Genomic DNA, 22,741 nt, shown 5'->3' on the forward strand with positions numbered 1-22,741 from the left:
ATCCGGGGACGTGGAGGGAGATGCAGCAGATCTGATAGTGTGCGTGTGTAGCTGACATGTGCAAGAGCTGGAGAGTGTCATTGTGTGTAATATGCATCTCATGGATCTCATCACCTCTGATCTTTCTCATCTCTCTTTCTATGTGTCAGATACTAATGAACGTTCATAAGGTAAATGAAAGTGTATATAACCCTGTAGCCTGATAATCTAAGCACATTGTCAGCTCATAGCATCTCACAGCACTAGAGGGATCATGAAGTATCTGCTCAGAGAATCCCCACTCATGCTCTGGAATCTTACACCGATCATCACTGAGTGATAGGAGGACACCATTAGGAGTTTGAACAGGAAGTTCTATATATATGTAGGGGGCGGCGTGGTGAGAACAGGGTACATATACACGCAGAGACAGGTCTATTGGAATAGGTTTATTTAAAAGACCTTGGTGTTTGGTCTTCTTATGATATGGGTCCTCAAAGGGTCCATTTATACATCACAAATCGTCATTAGCCAGTAGGCCCTCCATACACTTACAACTTTTTCTAGTCTGAACATGAAGTCTTCTTCTCTATATGAGATTTTTTATGTTAAACAGGAACATAAAAATGTTCTGCGGCCCTCAACAAGATTTATTTCATGCCCAAACATTTCAGGACATAAAAACGGCCTTTTCCCTGTCATGAATTTTCTGATGTTTAACAAAAACAGATCTGTAACTAAACCGTTTTCCGCATTCTCCACATGAAAATGGCTTCTCCCCGGTGTGAACTCGTAGATGTTCGGTGAGGTTTGATTTCTGACCAAAACACTTCCCACATTCAGAACACGAAAATGGCTTCTCCCCTCGGTGTATTTTCTGATGGTTAGCGAAAACCGACTTGTGACTAAAGCTCTTCCCGCATTCAAGGCACGAAAATGGTTTCTCCCCCGTGTGAGTTCTCTGATGCTGCACAAGTGTCGATTTCTGAATAAAACATTTCCCACAATGATGACACGTGAACGGCTTCTCCCCGGAGTGCGTTTTCATATGATGCAGAAAACTCGTCTTACAGGTAAAACGTTTCCCGCAATCCGAACACGAAAATGGTTTCTCCCCCGTGTGAATCCTTAAATGCTTGTGAAGACTTGCTTTTTGGGTGAATCTTTTGTTGCATTCGGTGCATGAAAACGGCTTCTCCCCTGTGTGAATTTTTAGATGTTCTACAAGATTTTTTTTTATACTAAAACATTTCATACACTCGGGACATGAAAACGGCTTCTCCCCTCGGTGGACTCTCTCATGTTTAACAAAAACCGATTTATAACTAAAATTTTTTCCGCATTCTGAACATGAATATGGCTTCTCCCCCGTGTGAAGTCGTTGATGTTCCATAAGATTTGATTTCTGGGTGTAACATTTCCCACACTCAGGACATGAAAATGGCTTCTCCCCTGTGTGAGTTCTCTCATGGTTAAGAAGAACAGATTTATGACTGAAACACTTTCCACATTCTGAACATGAAAATGGCTTCTCTCCTGTGTGAGTTCTCCTATGTTCTGTAAGATTTGATTTCTGACTAAAGTATTTTCCACATTCGGGACATGAAAATGGCTTCTCCCCTCTGTGAGTTCTCTCATGTTTAACAAGAACGGATTTATGACTAAAACACTTTCCACATTCTGAACATGAAAATGGCTTCCCTCCTGTGTGAGTTCTCTCATGTTCCATAAGATTTGATTCCTCACTAAAATGTTGCCCACGTTCAGAACATGAGAACGGCTTCTCCTCTCTATGAGATCTTGAATGTTCAACAAGAAGTGATTTCTGGTTGAAACATTTCGGACCTTCAGGACAGGAAAATATCTTCTCCTCTCTGTGACTTTTCTTATGTTCAACAAGAAGTGATTTCTGACTAAAACCTTTCCCACATTCCTGACATGAAAATAGTTTCCTTGCTCCGTGTGTTCTCTGATGTTTAACAAGGATTGATTTTTGGCTGTAACATTTCCCACACTCAGGACATGAAAATGGCTTCTCTCCTGTGTGAGTTCGTTGATGTTCCATCATACTACATTTCTGGATAAAACATTTCCCACACTCAGGACATGAAAATGGTTTCTCCCCTCTGTGAGCTCTCTCATGGTTAACAAGAACAGATTTTTTACTAAAACACTTTCCACATTCTGAACATGAAAACGGCTTCTCTCCTGTGTGAATTTGTTGATGTTCCATCATGTTACATTTCTGGCGAAAACATTTCCCACATTGAGGACATGAAAATGGTTTCTCCCCCGTGTGAATTCTCTGATGCTTCACAAGACTCGATTTGAGGCTGAAACTTTTCCCACATTCAGAACATGAAAATTTGCTTCTGTATTTAGAAATGTTCCTCTGCAGAGAGAGATCTGATTCTTCTTCCAGAGATATTTCCTGATGTAAAGTTAAAGGATTTCCAATCAGTGAGTGACTGGATGAAGGCTCCCGGTCACCGGTGGTGTCAGTGGATGGATCTCTGCTGTGAGGGACGGAGGGGACATTAGGAGATATTGGATTATCCTGTGTGATGTAATGATCTTCTACTTCATGATACGGAGATAAGAGGAGATGTTCTATTGTCCAGTTTTCACCTGGGAAAAAAAAAACTGTTAACCTACAAAATAAACTTAAAGTGAACCTGTCACCAGGAATGTCATATTTAGCTGGTGACAGGTTCCAATAGCCGGTGCTATGCTAAAAATGCCAGCACTCTGAATCATTTCAGTACTTTATATAATTTTAATGCACATTATCTGACTCCCTGCTAGCAGTATGTATTGAGTCCCAAGGGGGCAGCTGAGGCCTGTATGTTCCAGCTTCAGCCTCTTCTTCTCCACACTCATACAGTTCCGGTTAATGCGCATTGAGCAGGCAGGAAGGGAGGGGGATGGTGTGGACTACAGGCACAGGCACACAGGCTGCAGCTGCTCTCCTGCAGGACTCACCACAAACTACTGGAAGGGAGCAGGTAATGTGAAATAAATCTTTAAGGAGAAAACACTGCCTCCTGCTGGTGTGATGATGTGGGGAGCCATGCTACAGTCAGTCAACCCTAGTAGTGATATAATAGACACTAACAGCTTAGTGATATGTGCAGGACATTCTGTGGCCATGTGTCTCCTCTAAAAGCTGAACTTTCAGCTGCAATATAATACAAACACCAAGAAAGTTCCCCAAGAATATCTTCTCCGGATTATAACAATTCCTGGTCACCTGATTTATCACTAATATATATGGGACTATCAGGCGACCTATGTGCATGAGCAATCTACAGGCTTAGCAGTTTCATCTGATGCCATACACAACCTATATCCTCCATACCCCGGCGTATCCCATATCCAGGCTGGAGATGGACCTCATTTCGTATCTAGGTTGAAGATGGATCTCAGCAGGTCCTGTGCTATGGCTCCAGCATTGTAACCTCTTCCATCTATGTTGCGGTCACAGAGAACGTCTCACCCCACACAATTATATTCATAATTAGAGACAAGATGGATCTTACCTTCCACTGACACTGATGGAGCTTCTAGTCCTCCACACCTTCCCTGTAAGGATCAGAGAGATGAGAAAATAACAGGATCAATATTCAAGTCATTGAAGCCCACAATGTGGCACTTTCAAACTACATTGAGTGTGGCCTGGGACTACAGGAGGAGGCCATGTCTGGTGAACCCTACGCTGGGGGAACAGCCAAGTGTCCACTGAGAGGGCTCCGAGAGCCACCTCACATTAATCTCAGCTTCTCCTACCTGATGATCCGCTGGGACCTCCTGCTTTATTCCTGGCCAGTCCTGGGAATCTGGAGGACGGGGACATCTCTCTGGTGGATCTCTCCTACTGGATCCATCTATAGGAAATAACACAGTGACTGATACATTGTCTACATGTGATGAGCAGATGATGGGGGAATCTGGCTGACTCTCCTCTACAATCAGGGAAGGTCTCCTCTTACCTGGTGATGTGAGGGGCTGGTGGTCCTCCATCATGACCTCCTTGTACAGGTCCTTGTGTCCTTCTACATACTCCCACTCCTCCATGGAGAAATAGACAGCCACATCCTGACACCTTATAGGAACCTGACACACACAATGACACAGTCATCACCCGGACCCCTCCCTTGTGTTATTATATAATGTCCCAGCATTCCCGGCAGCGCTCACCTCTCCGCTCAGCAGCTCAGTGATCCTGGAGGTAAGTTCTAGGATCTTCTGCTCATGTATCAGTGAATGAGGTGGAGGCTGGGTGATGGGGCTCTGGGTCCATCCTCCTGATACACGGGGGGTCACACACTCACCAGACGACTTCTTCACTACTGTGTAATCCTGTGTATGGGGAGACACTGATCACTACATAGATCCTAAGAATCCTTCACCTCTCCAGTCATTTCCCTGTTGTATTCCTAGAGATAAGAGCCGTGTCCTGGGAGACTCTCACCTCTCCAGTTATCCAGTAGATGATCTCTAGGGTGAGGTCCAGGATCCGGGCAGCCGTGGTTCTGTCCTGCTCCATCCCTGCTGGGTCGCTGATGGACGGTCCAGTACAAGGTTCTGTAGAGGTCATTAGGAGAACCTGGAGTAGGTAAAGGCTGATTACAGCAGGAGATAATGGATTTCTGGAATTCGAGCTGTGATATCGGGTCAGTTATATGTAGTAGATGGATATAAGTAAAACCCTTATCTCCAGTTTTCCCATCTGTAATCTTTTATTCATTCTGGCTCTTACTGACCTGTTAGGCTGCGTCTACATGTTCAGGTTTTCAGATGCAGTTTTTGAAGGAGTAGCCGCTCTCCATTATATGATCTGCACCTCCAGAAAGTAGTCACAGAGCGGTCAGAGCGCCGGCGCTGCCCCCTGTACATTACTACGTGTATTGGGAACAATCAGACACTACACGGGTCCTGGAGGTCTCCCAATTCTCTCAACAATATGAAATCACAGACTATTTACACCGGGTGCTGCCTCCTGCTGGCTGGAGTCTATATAACAGCTACACTATAGGAAACCCACAACCTAAAACTCCATGAAGCAGATGACAACAACAAGACGACCCTGAGTACAAGTCACACACACCCCGACCATTCACTGACCTGCACAGGACCTCTTAGAGGCTACAGGACCTGCGGTGATGTCATGTGATCAGATATATACATCGGGTAGATGGTATAAAGGACCTTGGATGACATCACACTGGTCACATGACAGTAAGTGAGAAATCTACACTGTTTTACTCCTCCCCTCATGAGACTGATCACATGACTATGACGTCATCACAGGTCCTGCAGTCACTAGTATATAAGATCTACAGATTAGTGGTTGTGACGAGACGGAGATGTTGGAGGGTCGTCCTCCTGATCTGACGTCTCTCGGGGACTTGACAGCGACAGCGTTTCATTGTGGTCTGCAGACTTGGCGCAGACTGCGACTCCTCATACTATAAACGATCGGAATGAAACTTAACCCCTTCCTGCCGATGCCCTCTTTCGATTTTGCGTTTCTATTTTTATCACTCCCTACTTCAAAAATCCATAACTTTACAGAACTGTATGATGGTATTTTATATTCCGTGCCATGTACTGGGAAGCTGGAAAGAAAATATGAATGCAGTGAAATTGCCAAAAAAGAAATTTGTGCCATTTTTTTGTGGGCTCTGTTTTTATGTCTTTCACTGTGTGCTCCCAGTGACACCTCCCCTTTAGTCTTTGGGTCGGTACGATCACGGAGATGGCAAATGTATGAAGGTTTTATTATGTTTTAGTGGATTGTTTAAAAAATTAAAATCTTTTGAAAAAAAGAAATTCTTCATTTTGCCTCATGCCTGAGGCCAATAACGTGGTCATACTTTAGTGTATGGAGCTGCGTAGGGCGTCGTTTTTTTTTGCGGGATGACATAACGTTTTCTTTGCTATGATTTTGGGGACTGTATGATCACTTATCTTAAATTTCTTATGTGTTGCAAAATGGCTAGATATGTGGCATTTCAGATATTTGGGCGCAGTGCAGCAAACACCTCGGCCCGTGAGCCCTTTTCATACACGCTGACGCGCCCAGTGTGGTAAGGGGTTACTCTATTCTGTGCTGCGTTTCAGTCCGTGCTGCGACACAATACACGCTGTATGTACAGCATTGACTTGGACTGTAATTACAAGCTCATTCAATAAAACGATTATTGCTCGTTGAGTCTTTCTGTCAGGCTTGTGGGATGTGGATCCGCTGGACCACTGCTGACGATGACTCAAGCCACTACCTGGGACCGGAGTCTAAGTGGCACCCGGTTTTCACCAGAGCCCGCCGCAAAGCGGGTTAGACAAGCTGCGGCATGGTACCACCAGGTCGTTCCTCAGGCGTGACTTGTCTGCAGTGGCGGCCAAGGTTGAGGTACAGAAACAGCAGTCAAGCTCGAGGTCACAGTCCAGGCACAGGGTCAGGGCAGGCGGCAGAGATGCAACGTCAGAATCCAAACCGGGGTCAGCAACAGGAGGTCCAAGCAGAAGGGTACGGGAACACAGAACTCACGACAGCAATACGGAGGGACACTGGAACACGGAGGTAGTCAGGCAACACAGGAAACTGAGGGAGTCAGACACGCAGGAGACACTGGAACGCAGGCAAATCGCAACAGAGCTTTCTCTAAGGCTGTGAGGCACAAAGATCCGGCAGGGCTAGCAGGAAGAGGCAGGCTTATATAGATTTGGGCAATATGGCCAGCGCCAATTAATGGGTCGCGGGTCCACCCGTGACACTTTCCCTAATACCCGACATGATCACCTGTGATACAGTAAACGGTGGTGATTTTTGCTGGTCTCTTTCCATGTCTAACGAAAGAAGGTATTTGGGGAAAATGTATTTTAGAAACTACTCGGTTGTGTTCAGGTGATAGGAATGTCTCCCCTCTCTTCTGCATTATTAGTGTTAATGGCAAAAATCCCATCCCAGCCGCGGTTTTAATGAATTGATATAGCGGATGCATTGCGGCGTGAACAGACGTCGCACTAACATTTTTGTAGAAGGTTTTTGTAGAAGGGTGGCTAAATCCAATATAATTCCCGTAGACCAGACTATGTCTGATATCCACTATCACTCCCCCTGACCAGACTATGGCTAACATCCACTATCACTCCCCCTGACCAGACTATGGCTGACATCCACTATCACTCCTCCTGACCAGACTATGGCTAATATCCACTATCACTCCCCCTGACCAGACTATGGCTGACATCCACTATCACTCCCCCTGACCAGACTATGGCTGACATCCACTATCACTCCCCCTGACCAGACTATGGCTGACATCCACTATCACTCCCCCTGACCAGACTATGGCTGACATCCACTATCACTCCCCCTGACCAGACTATGGCTGACATCCACTATCACTCCCCCTGACCAGACTATAGCTGACATCCACTATCACTCCCCCTGACCAGACTATGGCTGACATCCACTATCACTCCCCCTGACCAGACTATGGCTGACATCCACTATCACTCCCCCTGACCAGACTATGGCTGACATCCACTATCACTCCCCTGACCAGACTATGGCTAATATCCACTATCACTCCCCCTGACCAGACTATGGCTGACATCCACTATCACTCCCCCTGACCAGACTATGGCTGACATCCACTATCACTCCCCCTGACCAGACTATGGCTGACATCCACTATCACTCCCCCTGACCAGACTATGGCTAATATCCACTATCACTCCCCCTGACCAGACTTTGGCTGACATCCACTATCACTCCCCCTGACCAGACTATGGCTAATATCCACTATCACTCCCCCTGACCAGACTATGGCTAATATCCACTATCACTCCCTCTGACCAGACTATGGCTAAAATCCACTATCACTCCCCCTGACCAGACTATGTCTGACATCCACTATCACTCCCCCTGACCAGACTATGGCTGACATCCACTATCACTCCCCCTGACCAGACTATGGCTGACATCCACTATCACTCCCCCTGACCAGACTATGGCTAATATCCACTATCACTCCCCCTGACCAGACTATGGCTAATATCCACTATCACTCACCCTGACCAGACTATGGCTAATATCCACTATCACTCCCCCTGACCAGACTATGGCTGACATCCACTATCACTCCCACTGACCAGACTATGGCTAATATCCACTATCACTCCCCCTGACCAGACTATGGCTGACATCCACTATCACTCCCCCTGACCAGACTATGGCTGACATCCACTATCAGTCCTGCAAACCAGACTATGGCTGGCAAACTGCTGCTCTTGTATGTGGTGGTTAATAAGTGTATTTTGGAAAGCATGGGGTGAAATTTTTGACTCAAAACCTAGTCTATACTTTGGTGATTGTAAACGCAATGGTGGAGATTCCTTTGACGGACACATACGCACTCAGCTTTATCCTCAATTCTAATTTCAAATTTTTGCAGCAATCAAGGCTCCTAAGAGCACAGTGGCCTCCACAATCCTTAAATGGAAGAAGTTTGGGATGGACGACCACAACTCTTCCCTGACCTGGCCGTCCACCCAAACTAAGCAATAGTGGGAACAGAGGTCTTCTACAGTGCTCTGGACCTTAGACTGGGCCAAATATTCCAACAGCCAGAGCTAAGATCTAAACCCAATTGAGCATCTCTGGGGAGACATGAAAATGGCTTCTACCAACGTTCACCATCCAACGTGAGGGAACTGGAGAGGATCTGCAAGGAAGAGGCAGAGGATCCCCAAATCCAGGAGTGAGGAACTTGTAGCATCTTCCCAAGAAGACTCCTGGCTGCACCATAGAAATAAAGGTTTATTACTATTTATATTGTTTTTTATGCTACAAAATAATTTTTGTGGATATATTGGTGATGGAAAGTCAGTATTTTCAAAATGAAAGATTCTCCTTACTATTGTTATTTCTAGTAGAAGTGACGAGAACTGTCACTTCCCCTCTGTGAGTTCTCTGATGTCTAACAAAAACTGATCTATCACCAAAACATTTCCCACATTCTGAACACGAGAACGGTTTCTCCCCCGTGTGAGTTCTTAGATGCGTCACAAGATTTGATTTTTGAACAAAACATTTCCCACATTCTAAACACGAAAATGGCTTCTCTCCTGTGTGAATTCTCTGATGTCTAGCGAGCTTTATTTTCTGTGTAAAACATTTTCCACACTCTGAACACAAGAACGGGTTCTCCCCTGTGTGAATTCGTAGATGATCCTTCAGATGATTTGTCTGGCTAAAATTCTTCCCACACTCAGGACATGAAAATGGCTTCTCTCCTGTGTGAGTTCTCTCATGCTTTACAAGACTACATTTTTTACCAAAACACTTTCCACATTCTGAACATGAAAATGGCTTCTCTCCTGTGTGAGTTCGTTGATGTTCCATCATATTACATTTCTGGCGAAAACATTTCCCACACTCAGGACATGAAAATGGTTTCTCCCCTCTGTGAGTTCTCTCATGGTATACAAGAACGGATTTATGACTAAAACACTTTCCACATTCTGAACATGAAAACGGCTTCTCTCCTGTGTGAGTTCGTTGATGTTCCACCATATTACATTTCTGGCGAAAACATTTCCCACATTTAGGACATGAAAATGGTTTCTCCCCCGTGTGAATTCTCTGATGCTTCACAAGAATTGATTTCTGGTCAAAACTTTTCCCACATTCAGAACATGAAAATTTGCTTCTATATTTGGAAATGTTCCTCAGCAAAGAGAGATCTGATTCTTCTTCCAGAGATATTTCCTGCTGTCTATGTAAAGCTAAAGGATTTCCACTCAGTGAGTGACTGGATGAAGGTTCTGGGTCACCGGTGGTGTCAGTGGATGGATCTCTGATGTGAAGGACTGAGGGGACATTAGGAGATATTGGATTATCCTGTGTGATGTAATGATCTTCTACTTCATGATAGGGAGATAAGAGGAGATGTTCAATTGTCCTGTTTTCACCTGGGAAAAAAAAATAAAAACGATTAACCTACAAAATAAACTTAAAGTGAACCTGTCACCAGGAATGTCATTTTTAGCTGGTGACAGGTTCCAATAGCCGGTGCTATGCTAAAAATGCCTCTGTCAGCACTCTGAATCATTTCAGTACCTTATATAATTTTAATTCATATTATCTGACTCCCTGCTAGCAGTATGTATTGAGTCCCAAGGGGGCAGCTGCAGCCTGTATGTTCCAGCGTCAGCCTCTTCTTCTCCACACTCATACAGTTCACTCCGCCTCCCCATTTTCGGTCATGTGCATTGAGAAGGGAGGGGGATGATGTGGACTACAGGCACAGGCACACAGGCTGCAGCTGCTCTCCTGCAGGACTCACCACAAACTGCTGGCAGGGAGCAGGTAATATGAAATAAATCTTTAAGGAGAAAACACTGCCTCCTGCTGGTGTGATGATGTGGGGAGCCCTGCTATAGTCAGGTACCCCTAGTAGTGATATAAAAGACAATAACAGCTTAGTGATATGTGCAGGACATTCTGTGGCCATGTGTCTCCTCTAAAAGCTGAACTTCCAGCTGCAATATAATCTAAACATCGAGAAAGTTCCCCAAGTATATCTTCTCCGGATTATAACAATTCCTGCTCACCAGAATTATCACTAATATATATGGGACTATCAGGGGCGCCAGTGACCTATGTGCGTGCGGAATCTACAGGCTTAGCGGTTTCATCTGGTGCCATACACAACCTATATCCTCCATACCCCGGCGTATCCCATATCCAGGCTGGAGATGGCTCTCATCCTGTGTCCAGGCTGGAGATGGATCTCATCCCGTATCTAGGCTGGAGATGGATCTCAGCAGGTCCTGTGCTATGGCTCCAGCATTGTGACCTCTTCCATCTACGTTTCGGTCCCACAGAACTTCTCACCCCACACAATTATATTCAAAATTAGAGAAAAGATGGATCTTACCTTCCACTGACACTGATGGATCTTCTAGTCCTCCACACCTTCCCTGTAAGGATCAGAGAGATGAGAAAATAACAGGATCAATATTCAAGTCATTAAAGCCCACAATGTGGCACTTTCAAACTACATTGAGTGTGGCCTGGGACTACAGGAGGAGGCCATGTCTGGTGAACTCTATGCTGGGGGAACAGCCAAGTGTCCACTGAGAGGGCTCCGAGAGCCACCTCACATTAATCTCAGCTTCTCCTACCTGATGATGGGGTGGGACCTCCTGCTTTATTCCTGGCCAGTCCTGGGAATGTGGAGGACGGGGACATCTCTCTGGTGGATCTCTCCTACTGGATCCATCTATAGGAAATAACACAGTGACTGATACATTGTCTACATGTGATGAGCAGATGATGGGGGAATCTGGCTGACTCTCCTCTACAATCAGGGAAGGTCTCCTCTTACCTGGTGATGTGAGGGGCTGGTGGTCCTCCATCATGACCTCCTTGTACAGGTCCTTGTGTCCTTCTACATACTCCCACTCCTCCATGGAGAAATAGACAGCCACATCCTGACATCTTATAGGAACCTGACACACACAATGACACAGTCATCACCCGGACCCCTCCCTTGTGTTATTATATCATGTCCCAGCATTCCCGGCAGCGCTCACCTCTCCGCTCAGCAGCTCAGTGATCCTGGAGGTAAGTTCTAGGATCTTCTGCTCATGTATCAGTGAATGAGGTGGAGGCTGGGTGATGGGGCTCTGGGTCCTGGATCCTCCTGATACACGGGGGGTCACACTCTCACCAGACGACTTCTTCACTACTGTGTAATCCTGTGTATGGGGAGACACTGATCACTACATAGATCCTAAGAATCCTTCACCTCTCCAGTCATTTCCCTGTTGTATTCCTAGAGATAAGAGCCGTGTCCTGGGAGACTCTCACCTCTCCAGTTATCCAGTAGATGATCTCTAGGGTGAGGTCCAGGATCCGGGCAGCCATGATTCTGTCCTGCTCCATCCCTGCTGGGTCGCTGATGGACGGTCCAGTACAAGGTTCTGTAGAGGTCATTAGGAGAACCTGGAGTAGGTAAAGGCTGATTACAGCGGGAGATAATGGATTTCTGGAATTCGAGCTGTGATATCGGGTCAGTTATATGTAGTAGATGGATATAAGTAAAACCCTTATCTCCAGTCTCCGGTTTTCCCATCTGTAATCTTTTATTCATTCTGGCTCTTACTGACCTGTTAGGCTGCGTCTACATGTTCAGGTTTTCAGATGCAGTTTTTGAAGGAGTAGCCGCTCTCCATTATATGATCTGCACCTCCAGAAAGTAGTCACAGAGCGGTCAGAGCGCCGGCGCTGCCCCCTGTACATTACTACGTGTATTGGGAACAATGAGACACTACACGGGTCCTGGAGGTCTCCCAATTCTCTCAACAATATGAAATCACAGACTATTTACACCGGGTGCTGCCTCCTGCTGGCTGGAGTCTATATAACAGCTACACTATAGGAAACCCACAACCTAAAACTCCATGAAGCAGATGACAACAACAAGACGACCCTGAGTACAAGTCACACACACCCCGACCATTCACTGACCTGCACAGGACCTCTTAGAGGCTACAGGACCTGCGGTGATGTCATGTGATCAGATATATACATGGGGTAGATGGTGTAAAGGACCTTGGATGACATCACACTGGTCACATGACAGGAAGTGAGAAATCTGCACTGTTTTACTCCTCCCCTCATGAGACTGATCACATGACTATGACATCATCACAGGTCCTGCAGTCACCAGTATATAAAATCTACAGATCATTGGTTGTGACCAGACAGAGACGTTAGAGGGTCGTCCTCCTGATCTGAGGTCTCTCGGGGACTTGACAGTGACAGCGTTTCATTGTGGTCTGCAGACTTGGCGCAGACTGCGACTCCTCATACTATAAACGATAGGAATGAAACTTAACCCCTTTCTGCCGATGCCCTTTTTCGATTTAGCGTTTTTATTTTTCACTCCCCACTTCAAAAATCCATAACTTTACAGAACTGTATGATGGTATTTTATATTCCGTGCCATGTACTGGGAAGCTGGAAAAAAAATATGAATGCAGTGAAATTGCCAAAAAATAAATTTGTGCCATTTTTTTGTGGTTTTTACGTCTTTCACTTTGCGCACCTAATTACAATGCCTCTTTAGTCTTTGGGTTGGGATAATCACGTGGTCATACTTTAGTGTATAGAGCTGTGTAGGGCATAATTTTTTTGCGGGATGACATAATGTTTTCTTTGCTATGATTTTGGGGATTGTATGATCACTTTTTATTAAAATTTTTATTTGTTGCAAAATTTGGGCGCAGTGCAGCAAACACCTTGGCTCGTGAGCCCTTTTCATACACGCTGCCATGCCAAGTGTGGTGAGGGGTTAATTTATTGTGCGCTGTGTTTCAGTCCGTGCTGCGATGCACTATGCGCTGTATGTACAGCATTGACTTGGACTGTAATTACAAGCTCATTCAATAAAACGATTAATGCTCATTGAGTCTTTCCCCAATACCCGACATGAGGACCTGTGATACAGGAAACGGTGGTGATTTTTGCTGGTCTCTTTCCATTGCTAATTTGGGGAAAATGTATTTTAGAAACTGCTCGGCTGTGTTCAGGTGACAGGAATGTCTCCCCTCTCTTCCGTATTATTAGCATTAATGGCAAAAATCCTATCCCAGACGCGGTTTTAATGAATTGATATAGTGGATGCATTGGGGCGTGAATAGACGTCGCGCTAACACTTTTGTAGAAGGGTTATGTCAGGATCCTCTGGACCACCGTGGGAGATGGTACTAGCCAACATCTGGGACCGGAATCTAAGTGGCACCAGGTCTTCACCAGAGCTCGCTGCAAAGTGGCAGGGTACCACCAGGTCGTTCCACAGATGCGACCAGCCCGCGGTGGCAGCCAAGGTCGAGGTACCAGGGTCAGGACAAGCGGCAGAGATGCAAGGTCAAGTCCAATCCAGGGTCAGTAACGGGAGGTCCAGGCAGATGGGAACGGGAACACAGAATCACGGGATACAGGGACACAGGAACATGGGAACTCAGGAACGGGAACACACAGGAACGCAGGAATATCACTGGGGAGCTTTCTCTAAGGCGTAGGCACAAAGATCAGGAGGGGAAGGAAGGGAGGTGCTGATTAATAAAGGTGGAGGTGTAAAGCCAGCGCACCAATCAGCGGAGTGCTGGCCCTTTAAATTTCCGACAGCCGGCGTGTGCGAGCCTTAGGAGGCTGGGACGAGCATGCACGGCAGTCAGTTGGGGAGCAGGAGCCAGGACAGGTAAGTCTGAAGCAGCGGCAGCCACGGGGGCACACGAAGGGACACGTGCCAGTACCTCCCCTTTGGGCTTCCCCTCTTCCTGGGCCTGAGAAATCGCTGAAGCAGGTTCTTGTCTAGGATGTAATCCTCTGGCTCCCACGATTTCTCCTCAGGACCACATCCCTTCTAGTCTACAAGAAAGAGCCGTCTACCTCTCACCGTCCTCATATCCAGGATCTCCTTCACCTCGAAGACATCAGTAGAATCCGCCTGTGGCGCCGGAGGTGGAGCAACTTGCCGGTTGAAGATGACTGGTTTGAGGAGAGAAACGTGGAAGGATTTGGGTATGCGCATGCTAGGAGGCAGCCGCAATTTTTAGGCCACCGGGTTGATGCGACTGAGGACTTCAAATGGACCCAAGAATTGGGGTCCCAATTTGTAGCCAGGCATCTTCAGCCGGACGTACTTGGAGGATAGCCAAACCCTGTCACCACGAGCTAAAACAGGAAATGGTCTGCGTTTTTTGTCTGCTTGACACTTGGTTTGAGCTGAAGCTTGGAGCAATGAGGTACGGACTTCCCAGGCTTTTAGATCCTGTACCAAGTCCTTCACAGGAGGAACATATGCAGACAGGGGTAACGGAAGAGGTGGCCATGGATGCAGTCCATAATTAATGAAGAAGAAAGCAGAAGCGGCAGAAGTGGAGTCCAGGGAATTGTAGGAGAGCTCCGCCCATGGTAGAAGAGAAGCCCAGTCGTCCTGACAGGCAGACACAAAGTCGCGGAGGTAGCAACCTAAAGTCTGATTCACACTCTCCACTTGGGCGTTAGGCAGAAGAAAAATCCAATTTCACCTGCAGCTGGCTGCTAAGAGATCTCCAGAACTTGGACACGAACTGAACTCCTCAATCTAAAACGATGTGCGGGGAAGGCCTTGAAGCCGGAAGATGTGCTGGAAAAAGAGACTGGCAAGACATGGAGCAGAAGGCTAACCTGTTAGAGGGACAAAATGGGACATCTTAGAAAAGCGGTCAGTCACCACCGAGATGATGGTATTGCCTGATGTTCGCGGCAGATCCGTAATAAAGTCCATAGCCACATGAGACCATGGGCAGGTAGACACAGGTAACGGTGCCAGAAGACCAGCAGCTTTTTGTTGTGAGAGCTTATTGCGAGCACAAGAGGCACAGGAACCCACAAAATCCTGAACATCCTTGACCAAGTCAGGCCACCAATAGGATTGGGAAATGAGGGCCACAAAGCACTGCACCCCAGGGTGCCCAGCCACACGAAAAGAATGTCCCCAGGTCAGGATCCTCTTTCGAGTCCTCCCCTAAAACATCGGTAGCATGGGACAAGGCGTCAGCCTTGATATTTTTCTTGGCAAGACAAAAATGGATCTGAAAATCAAAGCGGGAAAGGAAAAGGGACCACCGGGCTTGAAGCGGGTTCATTCGGTGAGCAGTCTGTAGATAATGAAGGTTTTTGTGGTCCGTGTATATGCTGACTGGAAATCGGGCTCCCTCCAACAGATGGCACCATTCCTCCAAGGCAAGCTTGATAGCCAGAAGCTCACAATCTCCAATCAAATAAATCATATCTCTGTGGAGCAGAAGGTTTTGGAGAAGAAGCCGCAGGTGAGAGTTCGGCCCTAAGGCCGCTTCTGGGTAAGGACCGCCCCAGCTCCCACGGAGAAGGGATCAACATCCACAAGGAACGGCTATTCGGTATCAGGTCGGGTAAGAACTGATGCAGAGGAAAAAGCTGTCTTTAATTCTGTGAAGGCCTCCTCTGCCGCTGGAGACCAGACACGGAAATCAGAACCTCGTTAGCTCCACCATCGGAGCTACCAGAGATGAGAAATGTGGGATAAATTATCTATAATAATTTGCAAAGCCCAGAAATCTTTGAATAGCATGCAGTCACACTGGGCGTGGCCCCTGAAGAACTGTAGATAACTTGGCAGGATCTATCTGCAAGTCTTTATCGGAAATTATGTTGCCAAGGAATGGAAGGCTCTTCTGATGAAACAGACATTTCTCCAGTTTGCAACACCCTAAAGAATAGGGGAACTTACAAAAATGTCCTTCTTTTTATTGCATCAATATTAAAATAAAAACATACGTTTAACAATTCACATAAATTTTAAAATGATCCCAAGAGTAAGTTGGAGCTCGGCATCCCAGCTGTAACAAGTCAATATTACATTATATTGCAGTGGCTGCCGTCTGCCCCTCGCCCCAATACGCGTTTCGCCTATTGCTTCCTCCAGTTTGGCGTAGAGATGGTTAACCCTGAGGTGGCTGAGCACCTGCTGTACGTAGGACTGGTGGGACTCGAGATCAGCAGAATACACAAGGATGTCATCCAAGTAAACCACAACACAACAGTACAATAGGTCCCTTAAGATGTCATTAATAAATTCCTGTAAAACGGCTGGTGCATCTCAAAGTCCAAAGGGCACAACTAAATATTCAAAATGCCCATCACGGTTGTTAAAGGTGGTCTTCCACTCATCACCCTTCCTGATGCGGATGAGATTGTAGACCCCACGAAGATCCAATTTTGAAAAAGACTCTTGCACCCTGTAGACGGTCAAACAGCACTGTGATCAGCGGCAGAGGATAGCGATTCTTAATGGTGACCTTGTTAAGACCACGATAGTCTATACAGGGGCGGAGAGAGCCATCCTTCTTGGTGACAAAAAAGAAACCTGAACCAGCTGGAGACGAGGATTTGCATTTGAAGTCTCTTTGCAGATACTCAAGACATGGCGGCAGTTTCAGGTAGCAAGAGCGGGTACACACAACCCCGTGGAGGAGAAGAGCCGGGCAGCAGGTCAATGGGGCAATCGTAGGGATGACGTGAAGGAAGAGTCTCAGCTTGTTTCTTGGAGAACACATCTGCGGAATTCAGGTATGGAGCGGGAAGCCCCTACAGAGGCTTGGGAGACAAGGTAGAAGTCCTGACAGCTTACGGATAAAGGATCTCTATACAGTGTGAGGAACAACCCAGGTCCCAACAGGAGAACGGAAGTGCTTTGGGGTAGCACCATAAAGAAAGTCTGTCTTTTTGTAAGGCACCAACTTGCAGGAGCAGGGGTTCCGTGCGAAACCAGATGGGCACATAAAAAATCTGGCCACAGACCGAGGCAACGGACAATGGTTTCTCGAGATAGCATGAATTGAGGAAAGTAGAAACCTGGATCTGGGTGCCGGTGCCAATGCTGAGGAGCATGGGAATAGTCAGGTGTGGAGAAGCTTTGCTCACACCTAGGGACGCTTCTCCCAAAACCCTAGGTGCTGGCGTTTCCCGGACGTTGGGGATGAACAGGACAGGTCCGATGAAGTGCTCTGGGCTGGCATAATACAGGCAGAGGTTCTCCTGACATCATCTGAAACGCTCTTGTAGGGAGAGCCAGATTCTGTCCACCTGCATAGGTTTCTCAGCAGATGATACAGGCGGAGGCTGGAGCAGCTTTTGGAAGGCAGTTGCCAAGCGAGTAAAGCGTCTTACACGGGCTTGAGGGTGCTCGGAGCGTAGTTCCTCGGCGGGCTCTTTAAACTGAACGTCAATCCAGTAGCCAGAGCGTCTTTGACCTGCGCAGAGTTCTTTCTTAAAGGTGGCAATGAGGGCTGCATCATTCCAGGCAAGTTCAGAGGCCAGGGTGCAGACCTGAAGTGTATACTCTCCTACAGACGAGTTGCCTAGGCGCAGGTTCAACAATGCAGTCTCTGCAGAAGAGGCTCTTCAAACACGGACCGGAACTCTGCCAGAAATGCAGTGAGAGTAGCTGTTACCGGGTCGTCTCTGTCCCAAAGAGGGGTAGCCCAGGCAGGTCTTTCCCGGAAAGGAGACTGACGAAGGATGCCACCTTGGAACATGGAAACACAGGAACACACAGAAGCTGAGGAATATCACTGGGGAGGAGTAGGCACAAATATCTGGCAGGGAAGGAAAGGAGGTGCTGATTAATAAAGGGGGAGGTGTTCAGCCTGCGCACCAATCAGCGGTGTGCTGGCCCTATCAAATTTCCTACAGCCGGAGCTGGCAGTCCGCTGGGGAGCAGGAGCCGGGACAGGTAAGTCTGGACCAGCGGCAGCCACGGGGGCACACAGAGTTACAAGGGTGCGCCTGCGATCCGAGACAGGTAATATTAATCCTCTAACCAACTTTGAGGAGTATTTATGGCTGACATCCACTATAAGTCCCACAGACCAGACGATGGCTGACATCCACTATCACTCCCCGTGACCAGACTATGGCTGACATCCACTATCCTTACCACAGACCAGACTTGGCTGACAGCGCTCCTCCCTCACCCCAGACTTTGGATGACAGTGCTTCCCCCACCCCAGTGCACTTACCACACAAGACCGGTCCATTTAAAGGAAACCTAAAGGAAATCAAAGTAGATCTGATGGTAGGTTCCCATTAATGTCTCGAATTATTCTTCCATAACCCTAAAACAATTCCTAACAATCTACAGTTTATCAATATAATATTCTGATTGTCTGGAGAGGCTTCTGGGGCGTGGAGTAGCATCTCTGGGGAGCATGAGCTACTCCATGCCCCAGTAGCTCCAGTGATCCCTCCCTACCTGTGCGTGGCCAAGTTGAATCTGGCGCGATGCCGGAGCTCTGATTCCTGATGATAGCTTTCCTTCAAAAAGTTTTTTAGATTGTTATGTGAGAGGGATTGGGGGGGGGATAACAACATGCACACCTTTGGGGATTTGGAGTAGGTAAGGCAAACATCATACGTGGGGATGTTTAAGTGATACATTTACAGTAATAATTTTTATCATTTTTTATCACCATTATGATACAATAGGTTGAACACAAAATTTGGAATGCAACCTTAGAGCTATAACTTTAAAAAATGTAATGTCCATTACGTGGGAAAAAAACTGTTTCAATAAAATTGAACTGAATAATATTTGCTTAGTGAGTCCCCTAACCTTACATACAAACATGAACCTTGAAGGGTCAATCTATATATCAGAAATCATTGTTGGAAAGCAGGTCCTCTCCACCCTTACAACATTATCTACTTTCGGAATAATTATGTCTTCTCCCCTATGTGACATTTCCTTACTAATCGGTCTTCCACTGAATAAACTATCTCCTCCAATCTCTTCTTAATGTAGAAGCCAGGATCATCTTTCAGACCAAATGCTACACAGATGCCTCCAGTCTTTGCCGGTCACTGCATTGGTTGCCTGTCTCCTTCCGAATGCAGTTTAAAATAATAACCCTCATCCACAAAGCTCTGCATGATGCTGCAACTCCCTATCTCTCTTCTCGCACTTTAGTCTATCGTTCTTCCAAGCTGCACCAATTCTCTTGAATGCCCTTTCCTGGACTATCAGGCATCAGGCTATGGGGAGGGACAGGACCACTGGGGTAATGGAAGGAAAGTTGATTGCGGCCAAGTACAGTGATATCCTAGTTGAGAACCTCTTCTACCGTGCTCTGGACCTCAGACTGGGCCGAACCTTCCAACAAGACAATGGCCCTAAGCTCACAGCTAAAATCACACAGCAGAGGCTTCAGAACATCTCTGTGACCATTCCTGACCGGCCCAGCCAGAGCCCGGACCTAAATCCAATGGAGCATTTCTGGAGAGACTGGCAAATGGCTTCTACCAACGTTCACCATCCAACCTGAGGAACCTGGAGAGGATCTGCAAGGAAGAGGCAGAGGATTCCCAAATCACGGGAGGAGAAACTTGTAGCATCTTCCCAAGAAGACTCCTGGCTGCACCATAGAAGTAAAGGTTTATTACTATTTGTATTGTTTTTTATGCTGCAAAATATTTTTTGTGGATATATTGGTGATGGAAAGTCAGTATTTTCGAAATGAAAGATTCTCCTTACTATTGTTATTTCTAGTAGTAGAAATTTGTTCTTCAAAAATCAGGACACGAGAACTGTCACTTCCCCTCTGTGAGTTCTCTGATGTTTAACAAAAACTGATCTATCACCAAAACATTTCCCACATTCTGAACACGAGAACGGTTTCTCCCCCGTGTGAGTTCTAAGATGCGTCACAAGACTTGATTTTTGAACAAAACATTTCCCACATTCTAAACACGAAAATGGCTTCTCTCCTGTGTGAATTCTTAGATGTTCCTTCAGATTTGATTTCTGTCTAAAATACTCCCCACATTCTGGACATGAAAACGACTTCTCCCCTCGGTGGCTTCTCTGATGTCTAGCGAGCATTGTTTTCTGTGTAAAACATTTTCCACACTCTGAACACAAGAACGGTTTCTCCCCTGTGTGAATTCGTAGATGGTCCTTCAGATGATATTTCTGGCTAAAATTCTTCCCGCATTCAGAACATGAAAAGGGTTTCTCCCCCGTGTGAGTTTTTAGATGCTTCACAAGACTTGATTTTTGGGGAAAGCATTTGTCACATTCTGGACAGGAAAATGGCTTCTCTCCTGTGTGGATTCGTAGATGTGCCATCAGACGAGATTTCCGGCTCAAACTTTTACCGCATTCAGAACATGATAATGGGCTATCATCTTTGGAAATTCTCTTTTGAAAGGAAAGATCCAAATTGTTCTCTAGAGGTTCCCACTGTTTATGTCCAGTTTGGTAATTTCCAATCAGTGAGTGACTAGATGAAGGCTCCTGGTCACCGGTGGTGTCAATGGATGGATCTCTGCTGTGAGGGACTGAGGGGACGTTAGGAGATACTGAACTGTTTTGGGCTATATTATGATCTTCTACTTCATGATAAGGAGATAAAAGGAAATCATCAGAGTAAATCATCCTGTGTATACCTGGAAAAAAAATAAAAAAATATTACAGGAAGTACAAGGATAGTAATTAAATCCCAAGGACTTGTATAACATGATTAAAGATAATGAAAAACAATTGTAAGTCTTCACAATATAAGATGGACTAGTGATAGAGACAAAGGGACCTGAGACTAAACCCCTTTTCCCTGCCTAATTGCCTGGCCTACCCTAAGCAGTAGGAGACAACTGGTCAACAATCACTTCCTACTCCAAAGTGTAAACACAGAGGCAAAGACAAGAAAATACAAACAGAGAAAGGAAAGACAGTTGTCAAGTAAAAGACAAAACCAAAAGGACAATGCAATACAAAATTGCTAGAAATACAGGCAAAAGGCTCAATGATTCCAAAATACAGAAGAAGGAATAAACACAATGGTCCACAAAACCTCATATGAGAAGCCATAGCCGTGGTCAGGAAGGTGATTGGATCAGTTATCTGACATCAGACAAGACGGCTATGAGAGTGGGGAATGAATCTGTCAATCACATGGGTTTAACTGTTAGTGATCCAGAGCACAGTCTACAGGAGACAGATGGGAGTGGTACAATTCAATAAAGACTGCCATAAAATACATAAGTGTTCAGATTGTACAAAACAAACTCACAGTATAATTACACATTATCAAAATATGATAAATTTTATAAAATTCAGCATTTTCCACAGAAATGGGATGAGATGTGTAAGTGGAAGCAAATGCAGCGTGGTCATGTGACTATATGTACTATATATAAGGGTATGAGAGAGAGAGAGAAAGACAATATTTTATGAATTCTAATGATTTATGTATCCGGGCAGAAGGGAAAGGAGACATGGTCCTCAGGGACACTTAGCAGCTTTGGTTAGCCTCTTTGGTAACTAATCCCCCCCCCCCCTCCTATGGGAGGAGAACACTCCTGCAAACTTCATTGTCTCTTGAATTCAATTTTCATGTGATGTGCCACGTGTGGATAATATTTCACATCCCAGTAATAAATGTGATGTCCTAGTTTCTAATTGCTGCCCCAACATTCCTGATCTCCATCTGCCCCTACACCGCTGTTGCTATTTACACGGGGGCCACCATTAACATCTACCAGATCCTGGAGGACCTGATGCTCCCAGACTCCGTTTTACCACCGCTCCCCTGCGGTCTGCTACTACCCGGTGGTCACCACAATGGCGCAACGTTAGATAGACAACAATAAATTTCACTGGACGACATAAAGGTTGTTCTGACCAAGCTTTTAGGAGATGTGGAAGCAGTATTTGATTGAGGGCACATACAAGTTCCAGACAGATCACCAGTGCAGAAAAGACCATAGTCCCATAGAACAACCATTAAACATGTTGTCCCTTCATTACACCAAGATTTAAGAAAGGCTCTTACCATCCACTGATGTGGGATTTTCAAGTCCATGTGTCATCTCACCCCAACTTTCCTGTAAGGAACAAACATGACAGAGATGAGAAAATCAAAGGAGGATCAGAAATCAATTGGTATATACTCCACAGCTGCCGGAAGCCATTGCTACCGTCTATAGAGGAGTCACAGATCTCAGCTTCCCCTACCTGATGATCCGGTGGGACCTCCTGCTTTATTCCTGGCCAGTCCTGGGAATATACAAGGATCAGACATTACAGAGATAAAAATATAAATATCACAAATGATCAACATATAAAAGTATTTTTCTAATTCTATCTGCAAGAGGAAAACT

At 46.0% G+C, this 22,741-nt stretch overlaps 1 protein-coding gene across 4 annotated transcripts in view; it reads right to left on the reverse strand.

Annotated features, from left to right (window-relative positions):
- Positions 1 to 602: 602 nt before the first annotated feature.
- The window catches only part of LOC140120861 (uncharacterized), a 71,022-nt gene continuing 48,883 nt past the window's right edge, over positions 603 to 22,741 (reverse strand). Inside the window, exons 3-8 of one of the 4 annotated variants that reach the window (XM_072139862.1) lie at positions 22,596 to 22,637; positions 22,414 to 22,465; positions 20,175 to 21,028; positions 17,397 to 17,404; positions 9,021 to 9,695; positions 603 to 2,348 (exon numbers count right to left, since the gene is read on the reverse strand). In XM_072139862.1, the coding sequence (XP_071995963.1) occupies positions 650 to 2,348; positions 9,021 to 9,695; positions 17,397 to 17,404; positions 20,175 to 21,028; positions 22,414 to 22,465; positions 22,596 to 22,637 (3,330 nt within the window). In that variant the 3' untranslated portion in view covers positions 603 to 649. Of the gene's footprint in view, positions 2,608 to 3,518; positions 3,562 to 9,020; positions 9,696 to 11,175; positions 11,543 to 11,670; positions 11,752 to 17,396; positions 17,405 to 20,174; positions 21,029 to 22,413; positions 22,466 to 22,595; positions 22,638 to 22,741 lie in introns of those variants that run through there. The other 3 variants (XM_072139859.1, XM_072139860.1, XR_011853989.1) reach the window with 3 other exon arrangements.

Source organism: Engystomops pustulosus, chromosome 3 (genome assembly GCF_040894005.1).
Source record: "Engystomops pustulosus chromosome 3, aEngPut4.maternal, whole genome shotgun sequence".
Taxonomy (NCBI): Eukaryota; Metazoa; Chordata; class Amphibia; order Anura; family Leptodactylidae; genus Engystomops; species Engystomops pustulosus.